Below are 21,679 nucleotides of genomic sequence, written 5' to 3'. Positions count from 1 at the left end.
TGTTTATTTGCTTATATTTAATAGATTTTGGTGTACATTCTATGTAGACAATCTTGTCATCTATGAACAAAAACAATTATTTCTTCCTTCCAAATCTGTATACTTTTGTTCTCCTTTTCCTGTCTTATTGGATTATCTAGAGCTCACAGTACAAGTGGTGAGAACATTCTTGCCTTACTACCCATTTTATGGGAAAGTATCTTTTCACCAATAAATATGATGTTGGCTGTGGTTTCTTGTGGATGTTCTGTATCAAGTTGAGAAAGTTTCCCTCTAATTCTAGTTTGCTTAGAGTCTTTATAGCGAATGGGTATTGGATTAGTCAGATGTTTTTCTGTGTCTTCTGATATGATCCTAAGACTTTTTCTGCTTTAGCCTATTGATGTAATGGATTACACTGAAATGTTAAACTAGCTTTGCATCCCTGGCATAAACTTCATTTGGTTATAGTGTGTAATTCATTCTATATATATTGGGTTATATTTGTATACATTTGATTTTTATGTCTATGTTCTTGAGAGATATTGGTTTGTGCTTTCTTTCTTGTAATGTCTTTGTCTAGTTTTAGTATTAGGGCAATTCTGCTCTCTTAGAAAGGGTTAGGAAGTATTACCTAGCTTCTATTCCCCAGAAGAGATCATATAACTGGTATCATTCCTTCCTTAAGTATTTGGTAGAATTCACCAGTATACCCATCTGTGCCTGGTACTTTCTGTTTTGAAAGGTTATTAATTATTGACTTAATAGATGTAGGACTACTCAGATGATCTATATATCCTTGTAAGAGTTTGTTAACTTGTGTCTTAAAAGGAACTGGTTCATTCTTTATCACATTTGTAAGCTGGAGTTGTTCACAATATTCCTTTATTATCCTCTTCATGTTAATAGGAATCATAGTGATGATCCTTATTTTGTTCGATAATTAATCATTTGTATCTGTTTTTCTTGATTAGCCTGGCTAGAGGTTTATCGATTTTATCAATCTTTTCAGAGAACCACCTGTGATTTCAACCATTTCCTCAATTGATTTGCTTTCAGTTTCATTTATTTCTGCTCTCATTTGTATTATTTCTTTTCTTCTGCTCACTTTGGATTTAACTCACTCTTTGACGTGTCAGCCCCAGCCTATTGATGGTAATGATCTCAGCTAGGAATGCCTTAGAACTTTCTGGGTGTGTATTACTTGTAGTGAGCCCCAGAGACATCCCCTCTACTCCTGCCGCTGGGGCAATTGTGGCTGGACTGCCCCTTGTGGTTCGTATATGATCACTGGATGCACTTCAGCAAAAACCACGAGCAAATTCTGAGGAACAAGATTTATCACTCACAGGTCCTGGAGGGAACATAACAAACATCAGGGTCACACAGCAAGGTCAGAGTGGGAGAGGGAGAGCCTGGGGCTCTGTCTTACTAGGGTCTGAGAGTGGAGTGTCTGGGATTTCACGGGGTCACTCCCTATGGTGTGCACCCCAACCCCTGGGACCAAGAATAATCCCAGCTTACCCAACTACTGATGTGCCTGGTAGCCTTGGTGGGGCACTGACATTTCTCTCACAGACGGGGAAACTGCGTGGGCTGCATGCTGTCAGGCAGCAGGGGCGTCTAAACCAGTGATACCGGTGAGCGGCAGCACACAGGGAAGCTCAGTTGTGCTGACAGAGGGGTGGGGCTCACGCTGTGGGGTAGGAGAGGGCACGCTGGTGGCACAGGGACCTGGTCTTGGTCTGTGCCTGGACACAGTTGTGACGTGGCCTTTATCACAGTGCAGCTCCTCTGCCAGGTGTCCATGTCCAGGAGGACAACCACGGGGCCTTGCTGTGAGTTAGGCCAACTCCCGCCATCTGGGCTGCTCCTCTCCTTCCTGGAGGGCATGCTAGTATCCACTGCAAGGAAATGAGCTCTGTAAAGTGCTCAGCATGACGCTCTACAAAGGCTAATACTGATGGTACGTTATCTGCCATGTATATTAGGAAGACCACTGGACAGAGCCCAGGGAAGGCTGTGAGAGGTGAGGTTGGAAGCCAGTGAAGAGGCCTCGGTAGGAGACACGAGGGAAGCAAGGCCAAAGCAGGCCGGGGTGTATGGAGGGGGTATCTGCTCACAGCAGGGAGAGGTCAAGGATGGCTTCAGGGCCTCTGCTGCAGACAATCACAGGCACTTGGGGAGGAAAGGCTCAGAGAGCTAGTGTGACTGGCACAATGTTGGCAGCAACCTTAGGGTCGCTGCCACCAAGGAAGCAGGCCTTCCCTGGAACCATGGAAAGTGCTGAAAACTATGCTCTGAGTGGAGCTCAAGTCTGGGGAGGAAAGTGGGGGCAGGAAGGGCCCAGGCAGCAACGCCTGTAGCTGTAGAAAAACAGGTAAAATACAGGGCTGTGTCTAAACAAAGGGTTCTGTTGCTAAAAACTAGTTGGAAAACCTATGTGAGGTTTGTGCTGAGCAAAAGTAGGACTGAGGCAGATCTCACAGAGTCTACTGGGAGGGCCAGGCAGGTGGCCCACAACAATGGGTGGCATCAGGGGGCAGAAGGCCCTAGGGCTGCATGGGTGGCTGGGGGAGGTAACCTGGAGGATCTGCTAGTGGGCCAGGACGCTGGGGCAGGCCACTTCTGAGACGCAGAAAGATCCTGACTGACGCCGGGACAACTCTCCCAGGAAGGGCTGAGCAAGATGCGGTGCGGGTGGACGCGGCAGTGACGCAGTGAGGGCGGGTGAGCAGCCATGGGAGTGGACCCTCGCAGGGGTGGGAACGCCAGGGGCTCCTGGCCACGTCAGCTCTCCCTGGCCTGAAGCCATTGGACTTCTCTTGGCACAGCTGGATGCTTCTTGTCTTGCAGATCTTCGCTTGAATGTCCCTTCCGGGTCACTCAAGCCACAGTAGCCACCACCGTGCCAGTTACTGTCCATCGCCTCTGTTTTCCTTTCTTCCTCACCTGTCGGCCCCCCTCCTGGAAGGTCATTTCCACAGGAGTGAGCCCTGCCGGTCGTGCTCACAGCTGGGTCTTGGCCCGTACTGGGGCCTGGAAGTGACAGCGTTCACCTGCGGCTGCCCTTTGACCTCCGCATTCGAGCAGCTCTCTGGGCGGGCGGAGAGCTCAGGACGCGGCTCCTGCTGCGCGGTTGCCCCTTTAGGCGCTGGGCCGCGGCGCACGCGTATTAGGGCCGTTACGCGCGCAGGCGCAGTGGGGCGGCGGATGTTTACAGCGGCAGAGGTCGGAGCTGGGAATCGGCAGGCGGCGGGGCGAGGGGCTCCCGGCGAGGGGCGGCGGAGGAGCTGCAGGTGCGGTCCGGCTGCCGATCCCGCGGGCTGGCCGAGGCGGGAGGTAGAGCCGCCAATGTCGCGGCTCTCGGCCCGGCCTGCGAGGGTGGGGAGCGGTGCGTCCCCTCGGCCCCTTCTCCCTTCCTCCCTCAGCTCCATACCTTCCCTCCCGCTGGGCGCGGGCTCCAGGTCCCTCCCCCGGGGGCGCTTCCTCCTCTCCGAGTCTTCCGGTCCTTTTCCGCTGCTCTCTCGCCCCCACCCCAGCATGAACGCCCCTCGTCATCCCAGGCGGCTCCCCTCCCCTCTCCCGCCCTCTCGGGGGTCAGCCGGCGCGGGTTCCCGGGGGTGTCGAGGTCTGTCTTCGTGCGCAGTGCTCACACCCCTTGGGTTGACTTAACTCTCCAGACGCGCAGCTCGTTCCTAAATTACTAAGTAGGAAACATTTGCCGTTAGCGCAGCACGTAAAGAGTTACCGAGGTTTGAAACAGGTTGTGCCTTTTCAGAAGGTGGAAGAATCTGTTGAGTTGACCCAGCCTTGGGGACTTGGCTTCAGGCAAGACCTGGAAGAGGTCTTCAGTTGCGAAGGGAGCTTTCCTGGCTGTGGTGCCTGTGTTTTGTGTTTGCCAGGGCCTGTCTCCCCACTTGGTTTATGTGCCTGCTAACGTTTTCTGCGTCTTTTTGGCCAGGGAGGGGCTTAAGGAAGCAACTGCATTGTTAGTGTTGGGTAGACCTGCAGGTTCCTATAACTCAAGTCCGCACTTGCCTCTCTTGGGTGGGAGGACGGTCGAGGCTCCTGAGACGAGCGCCTGGCATCTCTGTGCTTGCACTTGGCCGGGAGAGACTCCTTGTTCTGACAGTGGCGGTATTTCTCCAGCCTCGATTTTAGAAAGCTTTCTTGTGTGTTAAAAGAAATTCTCTCCATCCAATATGTGCCCCACTGCTCTGGTTTTTTCAGGCCCATGAATAGTGTGTATATGGCAGACTTTCAAGTATTTGAAAAATCCCTTGCGTTCCTTGTAGGAGTTCTGGTTTTCACAATGAGAAACGTCTCCATTTCTTCCCTTATTCCTCCGGCAGGAGGTGTGATTTTGCTTTCCTCTCCTCAGCTCCGCTTCTACCTGAGTTACTTTGTCCATGTTGCCCTTAGTAAGTAGCCTGATGAGTATAGACTTGAATCTTGGCCCCCTTATCAGAGCTTCATTCTGTGTTAACTGGCCCCGTGACAGCCTCTTTGGGCACCAGTCTGAGACCTTCCTACTCTTGCTCAGCCAGCTCCTCCCTGTGCCCTTGCTGTTAGTTTTGGAAGGAGCAGCCTGAGAGTAAGGTTGTCCTGCTGGGCAGTGCCCAGTTACATGGAGTGTTGAATTAAGGGTTGCAAAGTGTAACCAGTCAAGCATCCAGAAAATGATACGCCATTACTTTGAAAACTTGGATTAGAGTGGATTATAAGTCTAGATTTGGTTTGTCAAAGCCATCTCTGAGGTTGTTGTTGGTGTTTTTGGTGGCATTAGAGCTGATCACATTGATGGTTAGTAATAAGCAATGATTGTTTTCAGTGTGAGGAAGTGTTAGGTTGCCAGGCAAAGCTAATAATAAATATCAGATCCTACGAATGGTCACGTGCAGCCCACTAGTGGCAGCAGATAAGGTTACCACATAGTTATTTAGCCTGTTGTTTTGGATAGGGGTACCAGTGTGTTCAAAGTGAAAGAATTTTGCTCCCTTGAGAATTTTTCAAAGCAGAATTTGGTGTAGGGTATAAAACACAGGCCTGTGTTTGAATGCCAGCTCTCCTTACAGACTGGTGTGTGATCATGAGCAAAGTTAACTTTTCAGTCTGAAGTTGCCTCACAATGTTGTGAAGCCAAAATGAGGTCGTGACTGGCAGGTGGTGCCTGTAAAAAGATTGTAGTTATTTTTACTAAAAAGCTAGCCTTTGCATGTGGATTAAACTCTTAAAGTGAGGCAAAGTTGAAAATAAGGGATAAATACTTGGTAGACAGTGAAACATACCCATCATATACTTGGTGTTTGCTTTCTGAGGATAGAACATTACACTCTGGGGGCTTCTAGGTGAAGAGGTGGCTTTCACCTCCACCCTGGAGGATGTGTGAGAGCTAGACCTTTCCCTGAAGCAACCAAACAGGACTCCACTTTTAACTAGTGACCCAAATCTTAAGATGATTGTCCTAGCCTAGGGGTATAGGCAGTAGCCTCAGAACTAAGTAGTTCATCTAGGATTGAATTTGACCTCATTAACACTTTATCCTCTCTGGCTGAGTTAGTTGGCGGTGGTCTGTAACCACCGTGGGCTCTGAAACAGCTTAAAAACAGGGTGAGAATTAAATAACTGAGCCATCCTAGTGATTTGAGAAGTCTGATATTCTGCTTTAAAATCTTGATGATGAAGATGAATCGCTCCAGTCATAAAATGGAAGAGTGCTTGTGTTAAGCCCCCACCTTTCACACACTTTGTGTCCTTGTGAGAAGCTGAAGATTCATGCATGTGGTCAGTAACTTTCATTCCTGGGGCATGCTCTCCCACCGCAGTTGCTAGTTTTGTGTGTGTGGTGTGTGTATGGACTTTTTCTAGAGGTAGTATTTGTGATTCTCATTCTGCTGTTAGAAGTCCTCAGGATTGTGAGAGAGAAGCAAGCATAAACTTTGTAATAATAAAAATGTAACATTATGGACATCATCCTGATTCAGAAAATATATCAGCCATTGTGATGTCAGTTTTTTTCTCCCCCCCCCCAGCAGTTAATATAAAGTGTTTTGTAAAACATTTTCCATTTTATATGAAGTGAAAGTTGCCTGTCGTGAGTATAAAATTGGAGTTGTTCAGGAAGAGTGAAACCTCTACAGATGCAGGATCATTCTCCCTAGGAATCAGATGAGGATACATTGTACTTTAGTAGTTGGCTCAGAGAGGAGGACATGTTACTTTCTCTTCTTGAAGGCAATTTGGAAGAGAGCAAAAATGTCCTTTTTATTGTTGAAGAGGTGAAATGGTGGTATGGTAGCTGCTTCTCAGGAGTTGAGGGAATTCTAGGAGTCTCCTGCTCCTGAGCTGCAGCCTTGAGACAGTTCTGTATTTGTTAAAATGAGGTGTTTGTCACAGTATGTTCCAGGGGGAAGAGAGTTTTGTGGATGTTGTTTTGGCCTGAAGTTTTACATCAGAACATCCAAATCAAAGGTTGAATGGTTTGCTTGACTTGATATTTATGGGCATGTGGGACCATGCATTGGAGAAGGAAATGGCAACCTACTCCAGCGTTCTTGCCTAGAGAATCGCAGGGACAGGGGAGCCTGGTGGGCTGCCGTCTATGGGGTCGCACAGAATCAGACACGACTGAAGCGACTTAGCAGCAGCAGCAGGCAGAATATAAGACAACAGTTGAATTTGAATTTCAAAGTAACAGTGAATACCTTTTTAATATTCATTGACCTGAACTTAATTTTTTTTGCTTTTAAAGATTTATTTACAAAAGATCTATAGCACTTGAAATATTCAAAAAAGATCCCTCTTAGAATGATTTTTTAGTAAATATATCTGCTCTCTTTTCATGTTTACGTTCAATTATTTTTTCATATGTGGAAATATCCTTGTTAAGAGATGTATAAGCAAGATATTTTTAATCCTAATTGCTTGACTTTCTAGAATGATGACTTTTAGTAAAGTCTTGAATTCTTTAATGATGTTTTTAAGTTGTCAGCTGTGTGTTAGGTATCACATGTTCATTTGTATTCAGTTGATATTATAAGTTACAACTTACTTTTGGATGAATATAATTAAATTTGAAATTTAACTTTTTTTTTTGTTCTGGGTCTGGCATCCTTGGAAGTGGAGGGAGGTAGTGTAAGGGGCTGGGTGTTGAGTAAGTATATTCCATCTGTGTTACTTTTAGAATTCAGAATCTGAAATTGGTGTGTGTTTAGGACTTATTGTTCTGCTCTAACCTTTAATGTGAATAGCTCTTTTGAAAATTCTAAAACTGCAGCTTTGCCTGAGTGTGATCTCAAAGATGGGAGGCGCGGTGAGTGCTGGTGAGGACAACGACGAGCTGATAGACAATCTGAAGGAGGCGCAGTACATCCGCTCTGAGCTGGTGGAGCAGGCTTTCCGAGCTATTGACCGTGCAGACTATTACCTCGAAGAATTTAAAGAGAACGCATATAAAGATTTAGCATGGAAGCATGGCAACATCCACCTCTCTGCTCCGTGCATCTACTCGGAGGTGATGGAGGCCCTGGACCTGCAGCCTGGTCTCTCATTCTTGAACCTGGGCAGTGGCACTGGCTACCTCAGCTCCATGGTGGGGCTCATCCTCGGTGAGTCTGGCTCTGTCTCACGTGCAGGAGGGAGAGCCTGCTGGCAGCCTGTCCTTAGTGGGGGCCAAGTTGTAACTGCCCTTGGCCTGCCTAGCCATCATGGTGTCCACACAGTTCTTGGGTTGGAGGGTAATGGTATTAATGGAGAAATTGCCGTAATGAACAGAAGAGTCCCTCTGGAGCTTTCCTATTGCCCCCACCTGTACCTCCAGCATCTGACCAGCACAGCCTCCTCTTGGACAGCAGAGGACCTAGAGATTGTATAAATCTAGACGTTATGGTGATTTCTCGATTAATATAATCACTCAGCGTGCCTGTCATTGTCTCTAAACTGGAATAATTAAAGTCCCTGGCAGTTTAAGTTCTTCCAAGCAGTTTTTGTTTTTTGTTGTTTTAATACTAAAGGAGTTAATACTTGTAAGTTATTTTCAAATGTATTCCAGGGGTAGGAAAGATTTCACAAGTTATGCTGTTTGAAGACATTTAGCCTGTTTTCTCAAACAAGTAAGTTGTGAGATTATGCATGGAAACTGACCATTTTAATACTGAAACATTGTTATCAGATTACTGAAGATTTTAAAGATTCCTACCTCATGTTAAATGTGGTAGTAGGAGATAGGTGTCTGTTTTCACTCAGGGTCAGGTGAACAGTTCTGTGAGAGGAGGGCCAGGAGCTGCTCTGTGCTTTAGGAAAGGGCACTGTGGAGGAAGTGGCCTGGTGCCCCTGGGTGGAGGAAGACATGGCTGGCCCGAGGCTGCTGGGGTCTTGGTACACGTGGATGTTGGAACTGACAAGGTTTGCTAAATATCTTAATTTTTTGGCTTAGGTATCTTAACATTGTTATCAAGTCAGTGTAAGAGTCTGAATATTGGTGATTTCAAGTAATAACAGCTTAAAAGTCAAGTTTAATCATTAGCAGCACATTACAGCATTGTTTCTCTGTGGTTATTAGAGGCACTTTAGAAAACCTTAGTAGTCACAGTTGCTTTTGTGGGTATGGAATGAAATTTTTGGTTGCTTTATAAGTTCATATAATTCAGAATTTGGTAAAGTTTTGAGATTCTGATCATCTGACTTTGGGCTATAAAATATAAATTTGGGCTATATCCTCAGATTATTAAACGTGTAGTTTTTTGTTTTCTTGTTTTTTTTTAGGCTAAATGCTTTTTGAACTTGTCTTGGATTGAGACTGCTTTGCAAAAAGAGCTCAGGTTTTTCATCATTCTGGAATTAGTGAATTGTAATTCCTGCTGTTGGAGCTGAAAATTGGAGGAGCTAAGGATAAGGTGGTATTTGGGGGGAGGGGGAGGGTTATCAAACTGATTAGATTGGAAATGCTATTAGAAAATGAAATGCTTAGGAAAGGATGACTTAAAGTCATCTTCAACTGACCTGGTGCATTTGACGTTCTCTAGAAGTCATAAAAAAACAGCTTACGACGGATGTTGTTGTCTTTTCTGAGCCCCCACTTTCTCTTTTCTGGGGGTTTTGCTGGATGTCAGGGAGGAGAGTTCTGAAGGAAGGAAAGCTGTGTTTTTGGTCGTAATGGACACTGCGTGCTGCTTTGATGTATTTGAAGGCAGTAACTTGAGAGTCCGATTTCACGGGTAGAATCTCGGATCTGCAGGGAGAAGGATTCAGACCCTGGACCGTTTTCACCCTGTGTGCCGTAGGTCTCCCTCTGTGGCTTATTCAGCTTCATGCTGCTCACTGCCGAGGTGAAGACTTGCTGGTCTCCCAGTGCCTGCAGTCTTTCGTGTGGCTTAGGGTGACTTGGGGTCCTTACTCTCTCTGCCCTGCTGCCTCTCTGCCACTCTGCTGTGCTTACGTTGCGACTCCTTGCCTTGCTGAGGGTGGTCCTTTCTCGAGGTTCCAGTTGGCAGGACGGCGGGCGGCGGGGGGAGATAGAGCGCTTGTGAGCTTCACCTGACGTTGTGTGGCGTGGGAGCTGCTCTGTGGGGGGGCCTTGTGGGACCAGCTTCAGTGTTGTGTCCTTGGTACCACCGTTCTGACCCATCCTGTACTTCCTCCTCTTTCAATCATCTTTTTACTGGAGTGGGTCAGGGGATATGTGTTGTTACTTTGTTTCGTGTGTCTTGTCCTCAGTAAGAGTCTAACAGAGCTGAGGGGCCAATGAGAATATGATGAGGGGGAAGTCAATGCATGTTTTCTTGACCTCTGGCAAGTGACCCAGAGAGCAGTGGGATTGGACAGGAAGTAATGGGGATGTGGTGTCATAAACAGTGGAAGCATGACTTCTCAAGGAGGCTGTGTTTTGATGAGAGGCGGTTTTAGCAGCCACTCTGCGTGGGAGGTGTTGAGAAAGGAGAGCGGGTGAGTCCTCCGGTAGAGGCAGGGAAGCCTGCACCGGGGGAGCTGCTGCACTGGGAAGGGCCCAGGTGAACAGTGGAAGCAGAGACGTGTGTGCAGTGCACAGATGGCTGCATTTACCAGTATTTCTGTTGGATGTAGGGTTGAGTGTTACACTGTGACTTTATATGTATGTCTTCTAAATAAAGCCCTACATGCCGTGTTCATTTTCTCATGCAGATTTTTAAAAAATCAAGGTATAACTTATCCATAGTAACTTGACAAAGTTGCATGAAGCATGTATGAATGAAGTACGAAGCTTGATGACTTTTTACATCCTCCTCCATGTAAGCACCACCCAGAACAAGATGCAGAGTAGAATCTGTGCCCCAGAGGTTCCCATGGCCACCCCTCCAATAGTAGGGCCCCACCCCCTCGAGGGGGAAGTATGCTCACCTCCGTCACACAGATGAGTGTTGCCTGTTTTGCCCTTCGTACCAATGGATTCTTAAAACCCAGAGATTCAATGAAGCTGTTTTGTGTCAGTAGTTCTCACTGAGATTTAACCCGGAGGCATTTGTATGTGGAGGAAGCACTTTTATTATTAAGTGGGCTCCTAACTTTCTCATAACTTTAGTTCAGTTATTGATAAATTTCTTTCTTTTCTTCATTCTTTCATTTATTTGGCTGTGCTGGGTGTTAGTTGCGGCATATGGGATCTAGTTTCCTGAATAGGGATGGAACCTGGCCCCTTGCATTGGGAGTGTGGAGTCTTAGCCCCTGGACCACCAGGGAAGTCCCTGATATATTTATTTTGATTAAAAAATATTTCATTGTGACTTTGGAATTACAGTTTTATTTTGATGATGATTAAAACTATTTTTTGAGGATTAAATACCGCATCTGAGTGTTTGGGGAGACCTTTGTTGGAAAAAAGACCTGTGTCCACTTGCTTTTGCAGACACGTTTCTTCTTTAATTCGTTGTGTTGTTCAGTCGCTAAGTTGTGTCCGACTCTGTGTGACTCCGTGGACTGCAGCATGCCAGGCTTCCGTGTTCTTCACTATCTCCCAGAGTTTGCTCAACTCATGTCCATCCAACCATCTCATCCTCTGTTGTCCCCTTCTCCTCTAGCCTTCAGTCTTTCCTAGCATCAGGGTCTTTTCCAGTGAGTTGGCTCTTTGCATCAGGTGGCCACAGTATTGGAGTTTCAGCTTTAGCATCAGTCGTTCTAGTGAATATTCAGGGTTGATTTCCTTTAGGATTCACTGGTTTAGTGGCACTTGTAACTCTTGGTTTCAGACCTTGGCTGTTTCACCGAAAAGATGATTCTTTAAAAGTTTGAGGACAGATGGTCAAGGCTTTAGGAAGCTGTGAGTTGGTAGTGCCGTGTAAGGAGTATTAATGATGTGGTGAGCAGAGGCTAGTCTGCATATTTAAAGAATGGATTGGGTGATTTCGGCCCAATAAATGTGAATTTCTGTAATTATACATGTCCAGTGAAATGTGTTGCAGTCAGTGAAATAGAAATAAAGAGTAGGGGTTCTTGTCCTGTTTCCATATGTTTTCTTATTCTGAAACCTTTTAGGCCCTTTTGGAGTGAACCACGGGGTAGAACTCCATTCAGATGTGACAGAGTATGCAAAGCAGAAGCTGGACTTCTTCATCAGGACAAGCGACAGCTTTGACAAGTAAGAGCAAAACTGTCCATGGGTCTGGGTGTCAGTTATAACTTAAACTTTGGATTAAGTGGAAAGAAATCAGTTTATTATTGTTCATGTTCTGGCAGTTGTGATTAAACTGTGGCAGGTGAGTCAGTGATATATGTATATATGTTCTAGTTATTTAAAAAATATTTTGTGTTTTTAAGGACCTTAAGTTTGTTTTTTTTTTTAATTATGATACCTAAATAAAGGTAATTTATCACCAGTGTAAGAGAAGGAAATAGAATGTTAATTTTTTCTTAATTTTCATGTTTCCAATAGAGGCAGCATTTTATCATGTACTTGTTTCTGAAATGGAATTGTTACAGTTGTCTTTAAATGTACCATGCAACTAGCTCTTGCCATTTTAAAACAAGGCATTTAAGTTCTTATTTTGGGGATTAAAATTTTTAGAAAAACCAAATGTATTTTTTCTCTTTTTACTCTGTTAGTAGATCTTGAATAAGATATAAAGCAAGATAGGATAGTAACAGATAATGAAGATGAAAGCTAAAAAAGATGAAAGATAATAAGATAATCATAACAGCAAAGATAGTGATATGCGTGGAGCTTGGGTGACTTAAGCTTGGATTGTGTTTACGATACTGACTTTCATAATATTTTCTTTGGAATTTCTAGAGTTCTGTTTATTACTCACGTAGTTCTTTCAGAAATCTGCTATCCCAGCTTCTGACTCTTAATTTTATTACGTCGCTGTGGGATTGTACAGTGAAAACATAACCTATGTTTAACGTAGATTTACTATATAGACTTGTTATAACATGATATATTTAGTTGTGGAAAACATCTTTTGCTTTCAGGTTTGACTTCTGTGAACCGTCCTTTGTTACTGGCAATTGCCTGGAGATTTCTCCAGATTGTTCTCAGTATGACCGGGTGTACTGCGGGGCAGGCGTGCAGAAGGAGCACGAGGAGTACATGAAGAGCCTCCTCAAGGTCGGGGGCATCCTGGTCATGCCGCTGGAAGAGAAGGTCGGGTCCTCTTGTAACCAGCGGTTTTGTGCACTCAGCTGTCTGCTGAGGTCTGTTCGGGGGAGTTGACAGGCATTTTCCTTTGTAACTCTTGTTACAAATCCCTTCGTCTTGCAGATGAGGAAATAGGCTAGAGAGATGGCCAAGGTGGGGCGGGTCCTGAGGACTTGCCTAGGTTCTGCTTTGATTTATGTTGGAAGAGAAAGGACACCTGAATACTTGGCCAGCAGTTACAGAGTCCTCCCTTTTTTAAGATCTTGCCTGTTCTTTCTTTCTGATGCCAGCAGTGTGACTGGCCCTGATCCATTGTTTTGTTAAGGGCCGTAGAATGATACCTCCTCATTCTGTCATTTTTCTTCATTTAGAAGCCAGAATACACAGGTGGAGAGAAACACCCTCATTAGTTATTTGTTTACCCTGAGGTATACTTTATAAAAGGAGGTGCAGGATAGATTCTGATTCTTATTAACCTTTGTTTATCAGTTTTTCTCAATAATTGGTTTTCTAGCATCTGCCAAAGATAGTGACCAGTGAGGTTTTGGTTGATTTTTTTAGCAAAATGAATTCATGCAAAATTGTGACCCTTATCAGAGTTCAGACTGTCTCACTTTGGCCATGGCTGCCTCTCCACATTGGCTCTTGGGCTCTGCAGCCTCAAGAATCTTTGATAGTTTTGTTAGTTTCTGGTAAGAAGATGTTCCAGACTTTGTGTACTTTTTTTTTAACCACAAACTTGGAATTAACTCTTTCTGAAAATGAATAATCCCTGTTCGTTTTCAGTTTGGTGGGAATTGGTGTTTAGACACCACAGTTGGGATCTCGAAGGTGCTCGTGGATCTGTATTCGTTTTTCTGATGGACTACTAATGCCTGGGAGTCAACCGCCATCCACCGCCCCAACACACACATTTTTTTTTTTTTTTGCTTTGATGTTTTGGAGAGAATAGACACCATAAATTCATATCAATTCTTCCAAATCAAGATCAGGACCAGGGTTTTTTTTCCCTCACATTTTAGTGTTATATGTAGCACTTTTTTCTCAAACCGAAAGTCCTGATCCCCAACCACCCGGCTTACTGTTTATCTGCAATGCATGGTGTAATCAGCAGCAATCTTGATTTCTGAAACTAGTGCAGGATTTTTCTTGTTTTGTCAGGGAGTGGCTTGGGGGCCTCACTGTATTGTCCTTATATTCCACTAGAGATGTTCAAATTACTGTGTTTTAAGTTACTGGGAATTATACCTCTGTGTGAAGTTATGGCGCCAGCCCCAGAGAACTGCTCGTTTGTTTTCTTTTCAGTTTTGAGAGGTTGCTATTTTGGGGATCACAACTTTGTAAAATAGTTGTAAGATTCCAAAGTCTAAGCAAGGAATACTCAGAATTTTATTCTGTGTATGTCCCCTCTTCTCTGCTCCCTTCACCTGTAGGTGCCTTGTTTCTTGTTTGTTTTTGGTTTATCTTTCATTGAAAAAGTAGAAGCTAAAAAAATTTTCAGTGAGGGTACGCACTTTTTTACACTTCACCCACCCGTTCATACATATGAGAGTTGATAATTTTAAGTTTTATACATCATTTTTTTAAAAAAAAGTGATGTTCCTTATAGCTAGAAATTTTTTTTGTCCCTGTTTTAATAAAATTTTTGTTGGTGTGTAAGAGTGTGGCTTTTCAGATAGGCGTGTATAAGGCTGTGGCTGTTTCAGATAGAGATGTATAAGGCTGTCGCTGTTTCAGATGGGGGGTGTGTAAGGCTGTGGCTGTATCGGATAGGGGTGTGTACGGCTGTTGCTATTTTGGATAAGGGTGTATAAGGCTGTGGCTGTTTTGGATAGGGGTGTGTAAGGCTGTTGCTTTTTTGGATAGGGGTGTATAAGGCTGTGGCTGTTTTGGATAGGGGTGTGTAAGGCTGTTGCTATTTCGGATAGGGGTGTATAAGGCTGTGGCAGTTTTGGATAGGGGTGTATAAGGCTGTGGCTGTTTCGGATGGGTGTGTATAAGTTTGTGACTGTTTCAGATAGGCATTTGAATTCTTTCTAGCCTTTCACTGTTAGAAACAATGCTGCTGTGAAGAGCCTGCATAGACCGTGGCCATTACCTTGGTTTTGTCTGAATTTTGATCTCCTACAGAAGTGCCTGACCAGAGGGTGTTTAACCTTGGCCATTTCAGAGGCAGGTCGCCAGGAGCCAGTTCTTATTGCGGTTTTAGTAGTTTGCAGGATAGGGCCAGACGTCCCTGTGTTTGCTTTTCTTTCTCAGAGTATTGTTTTAAATACGTATTTACTTATACAGATGAGTTTAGAAGTCTGTGTTGTGTTGCAGAAATACATTGGGTTAACATCTAGATGAATGAGGGATTGATGCAGTATTCATGCAGATGAATACTCCAACATGAAATAGGGGTTTATAGTTTTGTTTACAGGTTTACATATAGTTCACTGATTATATTCAAATATTTCATCTTCATTATAACTAGAAGCTCTCCTTTTAAAAAATTAAAAAAAAAAGATTTTGCGGGTATATAGGAATGTGGTGAGTTGTTGATGTTTGTCTAGTACACGGGCACTTAGTTCTTTCAGTTCTGAGATCCAGGACACAGAGTCTTAGTTTTCAGAGGATTTGCTAGCTTAGATATTTTTAGATGAGGGTGCAGTCATCGTGGCTTGTCAAAGCTGACCAGAAATCCTCCTGTGAGCTGTTCAGGCCCTTCAGAACCTGGCACAGTCATGGAGCACGTGCCTGGCCGTGTTGTCCAGTCGAGTTCTCGTGGTGCTCCTTGTACTGTGGTTCACAGGAACCATCTGGCTGACCTACACTGCAGCATGTCAACCAGACGACCCTGTGTCCCATGGGGGCTGCTTCCCTGGAAGCACTGTAGGCACATTGATGAGCACCTCCGAGAGTGAGGCCAGTTGCCCACATCCAGGGTGGCCCACTTGCCTGTGGGGAAGCAGCACTGGTTTGTAATGGAAGCTGCTGTTCGGTGGGGGCAAGGTGGTCTCTTATTGTAGCCCCATCCCCTCGAGCAGCAGCCAGGCCTCAGTCTAGGTGGCAGGTGGTTATGTCTTCAGTGACTTTTACTTTAGGATCACCCTGGTCTCCCTACGTTTCCCCTGCAACAGTGACTTCTTTGGAGAGTCTGTAAGAAGCTTGTCTTATCAGATTCCCCACCTTCCTTCTCTCATTGTTTCCTTAACTTCTGTACTAGGAACTGGAGTACCTTTGCAAGAATATCGCTAAGTTAGGTGTCGTTCCAGTCACGTCACATCAGAGGCCTGTGTTGCCAGGTGTTTTCATCTTTAGTGTCTGTGCTTTTTTAGATGTATATAGGAATGATGGCACCCCACTCCATGCATTGGAGAAGGAAATGGCAACCTACTCCAGTGTTCTTGCCTGGAGAATCCCAGGGACAGGGGAGCCTGGTGGGCTGCCGTCTATGGGGTCGCAGAGTCGGACACGACTGAAGCGACTTAGCAGCAGTAGCAGCAGGAGTGATTATATTTAAATATAAATTGAAAGTGAAAGTAAAGTGAAGTCGCTCAGTAGTGTCCGACTCTTTGCGACCCCATAGACTGTAGCCTACCAGGCTCCTCTGTCCATGGGATTTTTCAGGCAATAGTACTGGAATCAGTTGCCATTTCCTTCTCCAGGGGATCTTCCCAACCCAGAGCTCGAACCCAGGTCTCCCACATTGTAGACAAACGCTTTACCATCTGAGCCACCAGGGAAATCCAGATATAAACTACCAGTAGTCAAATCTTTTGAATATTCTCATTTTAACCTCTGGGACAGCTGACTAAGATAACGCGCACTGGCCCTTCCGCTTGGGAAACCAAGAAGATTCTGGCTGTCTCCTTTGCTCCACTGATCCAGCCCTGCCAGTCCGAGAACGGAAAGTCGAGGCTCGTCCAGTTACGTGAGTGCAGAGATTCTTACTTACCTTTTAAGTCTTTTTACTCTTTCTAGAATTTGAAGGGAAACAAAATTCATCAGGAACCTTTTAATATTAAACAGCATTTTTCCAGTCACTGAAGCCTTAAAGTTTTACAAGTGATTTTTTAAAAATCACTTGAAATCATTTAAAAATTATAATTGGTTTTTAGCTTATTTTGAGTTATTTTAGGTCATTTGTGCTTAATATTCAAGGGTGAAAAGAAGCTCTCTAGAAAGAGAAAAAAACAGAAGAGAAGCATGAGCTGAGGCAGGTGACTGTCAGCTGGAGGACCCGATGTGTGCAGTCAGGTTGTGGGAAGCACTGGGTGGGCAGGTGCTTAGACCTGAGTTCATCATGTAGGTGGTGGAGCCTGTCCCGTATTTTAAGTAGAAGATGTGGCACCTCTGGACTCCTGGTGGTCAGGGGAAGATGACTTTATTAAGTGCTTGCTTCCCTGAAAATGCCTTCAGAGCAAGTAGGCAGATGTGACCTGCAGTGGGGAGGGCACTGCTGTCCAGAGCCTCTGCAGAGTTTTGGAAGGTAAGGGCTCAGGCCTGACCTGAGACCAGTGTCTTGGCCACGCTTGGACAGGATCATGATGGGATGGAGGGCACCGGAGAGGCAGGTTTTAAGGCCAGAGCTTCAAAGCAAATGTGGCCCAATGAACAACTATGATGCTATTTAGGGCTCCTGAAGTGAACATTCCAGTTATTTGTAACTTTATCTCCTGGGCCAGAGGTTCCTAGACTAGTAGAGTCACGTTGATGAGGGTCAGCTTTTGGATGGATAGGCAGGTGATCAGACTGTGGGCAGGAGCCAGTCAGGAGATCCTTGGGATTTTCCAGGCAGGAGATAAAGACCAAAGCCAAGACGCTGGGCTCCAGAGCGTCAGGGACTCAGGAGGCACGCAGGGCCTTTCTGAGGAAGGTTGTGGGAGTCAGAGCTGGCTGGCATGTTGTGAAGGTGGGTGTGTGGGAGGCTCTGACCCCAGTCAGGCCTGGATTGGAACCCAGGGAGCCTTTGGCTGCTCTGTGTTACCTGAGGCTATGGGATGGATGTCAAATCAGGGATTAGTAGGCATAAGCAGAGGGGAACCTCTTTAGGGAACATGCCAGGCTGGGTGGAAGAGGAAGAGGCAGCAGGAGAGGCTGGGGCCAGGAGGAAGAGGTGGCTTCCACCAGTGGGACGTTGGGGTGAGCTGGAGGCCAGAGCTGGCCGTCGGGAGGGCTGAGAAGGCATCCTCGGGGGTCACAGCAGGAGGAACGCCAAGTGGCATTGGAGCAGGATGCTCTGGTGGGGTGTCTAGGAGCAGGTGAGTGCCAGGGCTCCTCCCATGTCAAAGGAGCCTGGCGTCCCTGCAGGGCAGCGAGTGCAGAGCCAATTCTGTGAGGGCCTCTGTGGTTTGGATAAGAGATGTTGCAGGCAACAGGAGCCCTCTCTATAGTGTGGGTTATTATTATTATTTTTTGGAGAAGTTAGGTTCAAGGGGTAGAAAGTGAAGCTCATTTTCAGTTTAATGTATTTAAAACATAATTGCTAATAATTCTTCTCCCCTCAGAAAAACCCTTATATTGCCATGTAATTTAATTACCAGATTTTATTTTTCCTTGATGTGCTTTGGGAATTTTGTTCCTAAAAATGTTTTGGAACTGCTTGTTCTCTACTTTAATAAAAAAGAAACAAATACTTAAATTTCTGATATACTGTGAAAATATTAAAATAGATACAGGAATGCTGGAGCCCCATGGTCACTGTATTTCTGCTGGATGAGAAAATGCATCAGTGAACACACCAAACAGAGAAATGAAGCCCGATGCCAGAGGATCAGACTCTGTAACCCTGGTCTGATTCTTTCACTGACTGATTATCTGAGCAGTGCTGCTTCCTTTTCTTACCTGATTTAAGGGCCAATTTATTTGAAAATATGTTTTGAAAAATACCATATGAATGCAAATTAGAGCATAGATAACATTTGCCTCCAACCCTCTCCTATTCTTGTCATGTGTTTGTAAATGCCAGGGAATGAAAATGAGGTTAGAATTTTCTCAGGTGTCTAGACCTTATGACGTCACGAAGGTGAGGCTGAGTCTTGTTCTTTGCACGCAGCACCCCTGGCGGTTCGCAGCCTCCAGGACCTGGCACGCATCGCCATCCGGGGCACCATTAAGAAGGTCATTCACCAGGAAGCAGTGAACAAAAATGGAAATGGACTGAAGAGCACTCCCAGGTTTAAACGAAGGAGAGTTCGCCGCCGCCGAATGGAAACGATTGTCTTTTTGGACAAAGAGGTCTTTGCCAGTCGGATCTCCAACCCCTCTGATGACAACAGCTCTGGAGACCTGGAGGAGGAGCGGCAGGAAGAAGAGGTGACCACCCCGCCGAACACCAAGCCTGAGCCCCCGGTGAACTTCCTGCGTGAGAAGGTCCTGAGCCTCCCTCTGCCAGATCCCCTGAAGTACTACCTGCTTTATTACAGAGAGAAGTAGGTCTGTGGTTCAGGGGAGGAGAGCCCGTCTGCCTGGAGGGCCTCCGGAGCAGGCGCACTGGGCACGGAGGGGCTCCTCGCTGCAGCTTGTCTGTCCTTGACTGTCCTCCAGAGCGCTCGCCCCTCAGTCTGACTTCCGTGAACACGGTCCACAAGTTAAGAATGTTTTCTCAGAAGGCCGAGAGTCCCCTGGAGGAGGCTCTGACTTCCCGCTCTCAGGAATCACTGAGGTCTGTGTGTGAGGCGGCTGGGAGACTGTTCCTTACACGAGATACACTGCATCAGAAAGGAAAACTGAAGTTGAAATCGACCTGTGTTGCTTATAAAATGTGAGACAGAAAGCACAAGTTTCTAACTGTATAAAATCTTTTCTGAGTGGGACACACCTGTGCCCAAGTTTGAATTTTATAGGATCAACCTTTTAATTATTGGCACTGAGTTTAACTAAATAAGTGAAACGGAGTGAAAATTTCACTAAATATTTCAGTTATCTGGAGTGAAGAGACACTGAAAAGCCCTCCATTATTTTAAGTAAATTAATGAAATCTTATGTGAGTTGTCACTTGTAATTTAGAAAAAGAAAAATTGTGATGGGGGAGGAATGAAAGTATGAAATTGCCAGGTGTCTATGGAATTGCAGAAGAGTTCCAAGGAATTTTTTGTGATACCTTTGTTACCTTTAAAAGAAGTTGAGTAATACCATCAAAGAAAATCCTGAAGAAGGAAATCAGTGTCATGTTAAGAAAGAAGCTACATTGCTTGTGCTGCAGTGACAGAGATGATCATTGATTCAGCTTTGAGGTGACAGTTTCTGAGGCTCTGTCCTCAGAGCACATGGAAGGTACTGGCTATAGAAAGTGGATTGGGGATGATGTGGACAGCCCGTGGAGTTTTCTTCTGTTGGCTATTTTTCCGTAATCACATTACAGTACTGACTCATAGATTTTATCTTTTATAATTCTGGAGAAAAAGATTGGTTAGTTTTGTAATTTTTTTTTAAGAACAAACATAAATGATCAGTAGCTCTGTTGCAGTGGAGTGGTTTTACTCAACAGTGATATGTGCAGTCCATCTTCTCCAGGCCTGTGTGTTGAGAGCTTCCTGTCTTATCACGTCCCAGGTCTTGAAGCAGAGGCCGTCCTGTTAGTCGTGTGGCAGGATGTTTACAGGTGACACTGCTTCTTCCAAAACATTGGTTCTTGTCAGACTTTTCAATTTCATCCAAAGACTAGTATAAAATCTTAATAGTAAATCTAAAATCAGAGTGCTGATGGAAGATTGATCATCCAGATTTTATGATTAATTTTATTCCTTAGCTTCTCAAATGTTGTTGGAGTTCAATACGTTTGTGGTTTCACTAGCTTCACTGAGTTCTATTTTTTTTTCATTTATGCTGTTTTTTTTAAATTGAATCATTTTGTCATAGAATACTGTGTGCACGCATAGTTGGGGAAATGTGTACAGTGCCCTAAATTGGAACAGTTGAGCTGTTATAAAGAAGGTTTCTTCATTGCTGTGCTTACCTGCCTTTCACTGGAAGTCAAGCCTCTTTCTTTCAGAGACAGAAGCATGAGTCATGTTTACTTGCTAAGGCTTCTGTTTGCAGATCTTGTTGACGTTATTCTAATTGATTTGTAGAGACCTCTGCAGCACATGGACATTTTTAGACATAATGTTAAATAAGTGATATCTGAAATCTGTTGTTATTAGGTGGCTTGACTGAATTTTTTTCTATCATTGTATATGGATTTCCCTATTTTTTCAACCATATTTGCCTTTATGCTGGATTGTAAAAACTCTTTACAATGCATAAGACCTTATTTTCCCCTATATATGTTAAACCCTTCCTAACATTTTGTATCTACATGTTGGTTTGTGACTTTTACACCAGAATTTGGTTTAAAAAAAGAAAAATATATATAAAGATAGATAGATAGATACTGAGTATATGTGAAACAATTTGGTGTTGATCTATATTATAAAGGAGAGTCATCAGTGAGCTTCCCCATGTATCTGCCTTTCTGTAGAGTTTGGTATCAGTGCTTTCTGTTTTCAAAAACAGATGAATTATATAGTCTGTGTTGTCTGCATTGTAAACCATAGACATTGGCTGACTTTTATGTTTTGAGTAGTCTGTATTTTTATATGTGACTTTTGTCTTGAAAGTAGTAAAGCCATAGACATGTGCAAAACAAATAATAAATTTATAAATATTAAGTGTTGTATAGAAATCAGCTGTGTACTTAATATTTTTGCCAGTCTGGAGCTTTCAGGGGATTAATGCAAGAAATAGAAAACAAAGACTTTAATGAGCTGATACTCAAAAGACTCCAATAAAGGTCATTAAGACACGTTAGCCTTCTTGGAATTGCTTTTGTTTCCTGTGTGGAATTAAAATTCTTGGCTACCTTTTTTTTTCCAAAAAATCTTTTAAAGTATGTTTTAAAAAGTTAGCATCATGTGTTTTCTTTCACTGTATTATTGCTGAATTCTGTACCATTTTAGCACTCCTGTGGGGGGCCCTCATTTGTAATTAACACAGGAAGTTGGAATAGACAAAGTCAGGCTATGTGAACATAGGTGTCTGTAGAGTGTCTGGTTAGTTTTTTGGTACGATTTCCCCATACTGTGAAAATATTAAATAAAAGATAACTGGATAATGGCAGCATAT

General features: G+C 44.4%; 1 protein-coding gene across 1 annotated transcript; it reads left to right on the top strand.

Moving 5' to 3' along the window:
* The first annotated feature begins 3,205 nt into the window (after positions 1-3,205).
* On the top strand, positions 3,206-21,271 carry PCMTD2 (protein-L-isoaspartate (D-aspartate) O-methyltransferase domain containing 2). Its single transcript, XM_068987182.1, has 6 exons — positions 3,206-3,278; positions 7,259-7,589; positions 11,488-11,590; positions 12,424-12,595; positions 16,382-16,505; positions 18,630-21,271. Exons 2-6 carry the CDS (start codon positions 7,283-7,285, stop codon positions 19,007-19,009), a joined length of 1,086 nt encoding a protein of 361 aa, XP_068843283.1. The 5' UTR covers positions 3,206-3,278; positions 7,259-7,282; the 3' UTR covers positions 19,010-21,271.
* Positions 21,272-21,679: the final 408 nt, after the last annotated feature.

This window comes from Capricornis sumatraensis, chromosome 15 (assembly GCF_032405125.1).
Source record: "Capricornis sumatraensis isolate serow.1 chromosome 15, serow.2, whole genome shotgun sequence".
Lineage (NCBI taxonomy): Eukaryota > Metazoa > Chordata > Mammalia > Artiodactyla > Bovidae > Capricornis > Capricornis sumatraensis.
The sequence above is the reverse complement of the archived record's forward strand: the minus strand, read 5'-3'. Positions and strand labels throughout refer to the sequence as shown.

Bases quoted from the DNA above. Each gene is read 5' to 3' on its own strand.
- PCMTD2 (XM_068987182.1), top strand. From the start codon at position 7,283: ATGGGAGGCGCGGTGAGTGCTGGTGAGGACAACGACGAGCTGATAGAC. The intron at 11,591-12,423 runs GTAAGAGCAAAA...TTTTGCTTTCAG, and splicing joins ACAAGCGACAGCTTTGACAA to GTTTGACTTCTGTGAACCGT. The intron at 12,596-16,381 runs GTCGGGTCCTCT...CCTCTGGGACAG, and splicing joins TCATGCCGCTGGAAGAGAAG to CTGACTAAGATAACGCGCAC.